Source organism: Wyeomyia smithii, chromosome 3, assembly GCF_029784165.1.
Source record: "Wyeomyia smithii strain HCP4-BCI-WySm-NY-G18 chromosome 3, ASM2978416v1, whole genome shotgun sequence".
Classification (NCBI taxonomy): Eukaryota; Metazoa; Arthropoda; class Insecta; order Diptera; family Culicidae; genus Wyeomyia; species Wyeomyia smithii.
In genome coordinates this window covers 39,864,528-39,870,473 of record NC_073696.1, presented here as the reverse complement: position 1 = coordinate 39,870,473, position 5,946 = coordinate 39,864,528, and the positions used below count along the sequence as shown (strand labels likewise).

General features: G+C 41.3%; 1 protein-coding gene across 1 annotated transcript; it reads right to left on the bottom strand.

The window, feature by feature from the left end:
• Positions 1 to 230: 230 nt before the first annotated feature.
• On the bottom strand, positions 231 to 1,271 carry LOC129728239 (uncharacterized). The gene is made up of 3 exons (XM_055686656.1): positions 1,257 to 1,271; positions 668 to 1,208; positions 231 to 610 (listed from the first exon to the last, which is right to left on the bottom strand). The coding sequence occupies exons 1-3, from the start codon at positions 1,269 to 1,271 to the stop codon at positions 231 to 233; spliced, it is 936 nt and encodes a 311-aa protein (XP_055542631.1).
• Between the last annotated feature and the right edge of the window lie 4,675 nt (positions 1,272 to 5,946).

Sequence of the window (5,946 nt, the reverse complement as noted above, 5' to 3'; positions counted from 1 at the left end):
CCGCAAGGCAAACGATTACGAGACACCGTCAGCATGCGACATGGAGCAAGTTTTGCGATGATGCGTCCGGGCTTTGACAACGGTCCAGGTTTGTGCGGTTGTGTTGAACTTGCGAAACAGGCGTCTGCTTTCATCATAATATGTAGTGCAAAGAACTGAATTAGCTGTGATAAATATTTCTAGCGACGATTACGTTGAAATCCATGCAAAATGAAGGTTATTTCATAAGATCAATCACCTCTGAGATGTATCTGTCTCGGTTCCACAACAATCTCGTTGCCATTTATTTTGATTGCAAAAACTGCAAATGCAATATAGTCCAGTAGAGAGAAGCGGGCCTGAGACTCGTTTGTCTCAAAAATCATACAACGATTCATAATAGATGTGACACTTAAACTGCTTCGGTCTGCTTCACCGGTTTGATTAGTACCATAATTAAATACCTCTAGCTCTAAACTATCGATCCACTTCGCCTTTGGAAGGTATGCCGATGTTCCTTTGGTAGTATGTAATTTAAATACGGGACGATATTCAGTCATGTTTCTAGATGCCCTTGAACAATATTCACTGGAAACATCTCTACAAACACATTCTGGTGGAATGATGTAATCTGCGGATGAACTGTTTTTATAACATCTATCTTAAAATAGAAACTCATTTTTGAAACCTGTAAATTTTACTACTTCTGTACGAATCTTTCGCATTTCGATATCACCGATGAATTTGACTAGTATCACCACCTTCAGAATGTCCCTAAGCCTTACAGCCAGTAGAAAACTCTTAATGATGAAACACCCATCTTTCACACGGGTTGTATAGACACACAAATCACAGGGCGCCTCCTCGAGCGTTGCTTTGGGATTTTTGTAGATTTCTATGCCAAACACTTTGTGCTTTCGGTCCCGTTTTGGATAAAAAATTTCCAAACTCTTCGATTCTACAATTCGAAAAAATGGTCGATCATCAACCGAATTTTTGAACACTTCTTGGCAAATCCCAGCCAGCACCGTGAGAAAATATGCCGAAAAAAACAGCACTCTATAAGGTTGCATTCCCAGCAGTTCCGATCGATGCGAATAAATGCGATCAACTGGTTTGTTCAATGCGGGTAATGTTGAGACCTGTCCGCCGATTAGATTCGTGCCATTCGGATTTATCCAGCGAAAACTGCCCGTTGCCGTAAGGTACCGGTGACGTCTTACGTACAGCTAACGGTCCCAGTTTTAACCGGAACTTAAGAGATTGCTTTTGCTTACAGTGCTAAAGCTCATGTTCGAATATAAACGGACAGTTTAGACGATTGAAAATCATGCTTGATGGGTAATAAATTTGAATGAAATTAGGAATCAAAAACCCCTGTATGCGAGATGATTTTTTATTCGCCAAGAACAGGCTTACTCAGAGCTATACTGATTGTTCTTACCATAGGCAATACAAAAAGGAGTCTACGATATTTCAAATTTGAAAGTTAACTCGTTGAATGAAGAACACATGCACAAAATGCAAAAGCATCGGCCAATTTAATTATCGGCGAAGAAAAAGCATTTAATGATTTTTAAGTATCTCGAACCCACACACTCCGATGTTCAAGTCCCATCTAGATTAGGATTTTTTTTTCTAAATCTAAGTCAAACCTTCTGTTCTCGTTTATTTTTAGCATGCTCGTAAAACTTCATACATTTCCCGCTTCACTACACCTTAAATGTACAGAATATTCTGCAAAATTTGCAGCACAAAAAGAATTTTGTACTCTAAGCTAATAGTTTTCAGCAGATTCCATATAATTTTTTACTCCAATTAGCACTGTAAGCGTCACTAAAAATTTGGTCCTCGAAACGCTTCCGTAAACCTTTAAATCGCAAAATCTGCAGTAAAACACAAAAGAAACATTTATAAAAACTATGTGTACCAATTTTGTTGTTTTTTCTGTGTGGACTCATCTTTGTGACCAAATATTGCCCAGGTGTTTTTTTTTTGTACTCTAAAGGCTTGGTGCTACATTTCGTATCGGAAGCCGACCTTCTGTTTTACTATACACAGACATCGCAGCCGACTGTTAAGTGTACAGGACAATTGCGGGGCTAGCGCTACGATCCTACTGACACTAACAGTCTCTCCCGAGCTGGGACCCGAACATACGACGACTGGCTTGTTAGGCCAGCATAGTACCTCTAGAACAGCTGGGAGATTGTTTTCTGTACTCTACACTTCATATTATTGGCAGTATCACTATTGAGGTAACTGATGCGCTGATTATTTATAGACAATCAAATGGTCTGATTGTCAAGAGACTGGTTCACTAAGATTCGAACTCACGACCACCCGCTCGTCAAAGCGAACTCTGTAACCTTGCGGCTACGGAGCTCCCCTTGTTGTTTTTTTCTCTCTTCGTTAAAAGTGTACATGCCTCAACACAAATGTCCTCGATTTTTAGTCACTTTTCACTTGCATGTTCCAGTTGACGGAAACGATTCTAGTGATAATTTTAAAGCAAAACGCTCATAGTGTTCCACTTTCTGAACTGCAAAATTAAAAATAAACAACAAATTGAGTTTCAAAGAAATAATTTAAAAATTGTAGTTGTTTCAAAACTTTGGGTACAAAACCCATAATGAAAATTAAAACATTTTTTTTAAAGATCAAGGCTTAGCGCGTTTTTTCCTATTTGAATATTTTTGTCATATTTCAATGATGTAATATAACTCAAGTTATTACTTGAGCTCATAAAAATCTACTTTCCGATTGTATCCATTTTCTTGTGCCATGCTTTTTTACATACAATATATCAAAAACAAGCAAAATCAATCACCCTTCCAGCTGGTCTTGAGGTACGATGCTTGCCTAACAAACCAGTCGTCGTAGGTTCAAGTCCCGGCTCAGGAGAGACTGTTTATGTCAATAGGATCGTAGCGCTAGCCCCACAGTTCGAGTTCCGAAACGAAATGTAACACCAAGGCTTTGCTTTTTTTTATATCGAAATCAAGGAAGTATGTCGCCTAAAACAATAATTATATTGAAATTACCAAGACATGTTAACCTGGACTGTTTGTTTTATATCATATCTTACCTCACTAAAATTGCTCTAACACATGATATTCTCTAAAGACCATCTCCAAGTAATCCATCATTAGAAAGAGGACCTTACAAAGTTTTTTTCAATTAAAAATCGCCAGGCGATAGTGACGCTGTTAACTTTCGTTTCGAAATAGAATCATTTGTTCCATTTTCCACAACCTTTTTTTTCTTGTTCTTTTCTGTCGATTTAGCACTACTTACGCGTTCAAACAGTATTATAAAATGACGTGATGCCGCACTAATTTTCAATGACACGCTGAAAGAGAGCAAAGAGCCATACTCCGCGTCAGTCTTGCCGTTTACTGAAACAATCATCACTTTTATCTGAAATAAACCTATGAATACCCGATTAACTCGTAATAAAACATACATGCCAGCGAAAATCTTCATCATGATTCGATGACAGCCGTCGAAAGAGATAAGTGAAAATGAAACTACTCGAAAATTCATTCCATTTCTGATTACATTCATATAAGACTTCAGAGCCAACTTGTAGGTATTTTCAAAATCATGTCTATAGTAAAGAAAAAGTTAGCTTCATAGAACACTCTCCCCCAATTCAAGCACATAGACGTGAGTTGAAGGAAAAAATGGAATTTTTTCTTAGTTTCATATTTGCTTCGTAGCTTGGCATGACCCCCCACTCTCCCTCTCGTAACATTCCGTCACAAAACTGCAAACCCCCTCGAATGCTACATCATTTATGAATGTTCCCGTATCGAAGAGCACTTCGATATTGACATTGATGGGTAAGCCTCCAAACCAGCGTTGCATTTTCATGTCAGCTGTCATGGAAAATTGGGTGGAGTTCTAGGAACAATCAAACGTTTGGTGTATAGGTACAGTTTTTATAAATTCATTGATTTGTAGGGCTTAATCGTGTTAAAATCCGTAAGCGGTCTGGACTTCTAAGAAGCTGTGTTTGTCTGGACTTTGAACAAGCGGCAGGCCAACTATTGCCAAAAAACAGGTAGGTTACACGCTCTCGATGACATGTTGGTTTAAGTAATTCTTTGAGAAAATTCAAGAGTTAGAGCAATTTTTACGAGACTCGAAGGATCCAAAAAAAGTATTATTTTGCAGTCAACGAGGGGTTTATCAATTTAACTTAAAATAAACAAAATTTAAGGTGAAACGGGATTGTGGTCTTTTCCCATACAATTTTGAGGTTAGAGTTCTTTTTACTTTTGTAGTTAGAGCTTAATAAATTCGGCTTCCACTAAATAAACAGCACTTAAATTGCTACTTCAGGCATGCAACAGTTGTGAAAACAATTGATCAAAGTTTCATGTACGTAACAACAATATCGCACGCTAGCCTGGGGGGCTAATGCGGTCTCGATCAACTAGATTAGTTGAGAGAATTCGTTGTCGATTTTGTTTTTGGCACATTTTGCATGTTGTAGGATAAGTACAACGATACACCGTGCCCCAGTGCTGAGTCGAGAAAATTTCCAGCTCGAAAAGATCCTCGACCTCATTCTGTGCCGAACACGCATCAGTATCGGACGTGTGATCGGTGATCGCTCCGATAGAATATAAAACAAAAGACGTGTGAACAAGTGTTGGCATTGTTTGCCTGGTCGAGTGAAATAAATCCGGGTTCAAGGTCGCGCCTTTGTGCAACTGTTTCGCATCGTGACTGCCAGCTGGTGCGTAAGCCGTTTTGGCTGCTGGCTGAATTGTGCTACAGCAGTGGACGAGACACAAAAGAGGAAAACGAAGAAGCCATCAGTTGACAGTTGAGTTGTATCGCTGTGTGGAGTGATCTCACACCTGGCTCGCTGCTGGTGGCTGTTTGGTGCTGCTGTATTGGTGCTGCTGGCTGTAACGGCTGCAACTTCGAACGATCGGACAAGCAACCTTACTGGAAGGGAGAAGTAAAAAGGTACGTGCTCTTGTCGGCGCTAGTGCGCTAGACTTAGCGGGATGGATGTAAATCCCTCGCCTCCCGCGCCACCATCCCCGAACCCCTCTGACCCTGACCCTTCTGTTACCCCCTCCCCTGTTCATTCTTCAGTCCCCCCTCGCCCCAGGCTTTACCCAGGCGGAGCCCAGGGCAGCTATACTGTCTATTTTCGGCCAAAGGCGGGACCGAAATCGAAACAGTTGAACCTCTTGCAGATTTCTAAAGACCTGACGAAGGAGTACAAGGGCGTGACCGAAATTTCCAAGGTCCGGCCTAACAAGCTCCGTGTCGTGGTCAGTAACCTGAAAGAGGCCAACGATATAGCTTGCTCTGAGCTCTTCACACGCGAGTATCGCGTTTACATACCCGCACGAGACGTGGAGATCGACGGTATCAGCCTGGTCAGCGCTACCAAGCCACGTCTCGATCCACCGGGTTCGTCTCCCTGTGCGATTATATGTGCCTCGCGTCATGAACTGCCTGAATTGTAAGCAGTTAGGCCACACCGCCGCCTACTGCTGCAATAAGGCACGTTGTGGCAAGTGTGGGGAGAATCATGCGGATGATTCCTGCAGTAAAAATGCTGAAAAATGCATTCACTGTGGGGAGAGTCAGCATGAGCTCTCGACATGTGCGGTGTACATGCAGCGCAGGGATAAAATAAAGAGGTCTCTCAAAGAGCGTTCGAAGCGTTCTTACGCTAAGATGCTGAAGAAGACCGTTACCACTTCTCCCATTACATCAAACCCTTATGATCTGTTGTCCTCTGATGAAACCGATTCTGACGATTCACCAGCGGGAACATCTTACGCCAATCCTGGGGAGTCTAGAAAGAGGAAAAATATTTCCTCTCCTAAACTTCCCAGAAAAGGTCCTAAGATTTCTCAAAGTGAAATGAAAGTTACAAGCAAACCAAACAGTGCTGCGGAAAAACCGAAGCAAACTCATCCTGGGCTTGCAAAT

Excerpts from the sequence above, each read along its gene's own strand:
- LOC129728239 (XM_055686656.1), bottom strand. Across the intron at positions 611-667 it reads AGAAGTAGTAAAATTTACAG|ATTACATCATTCCACCAGAA; the intron begins GTTTCAAAAATG and ends GTTCATCCGCAG.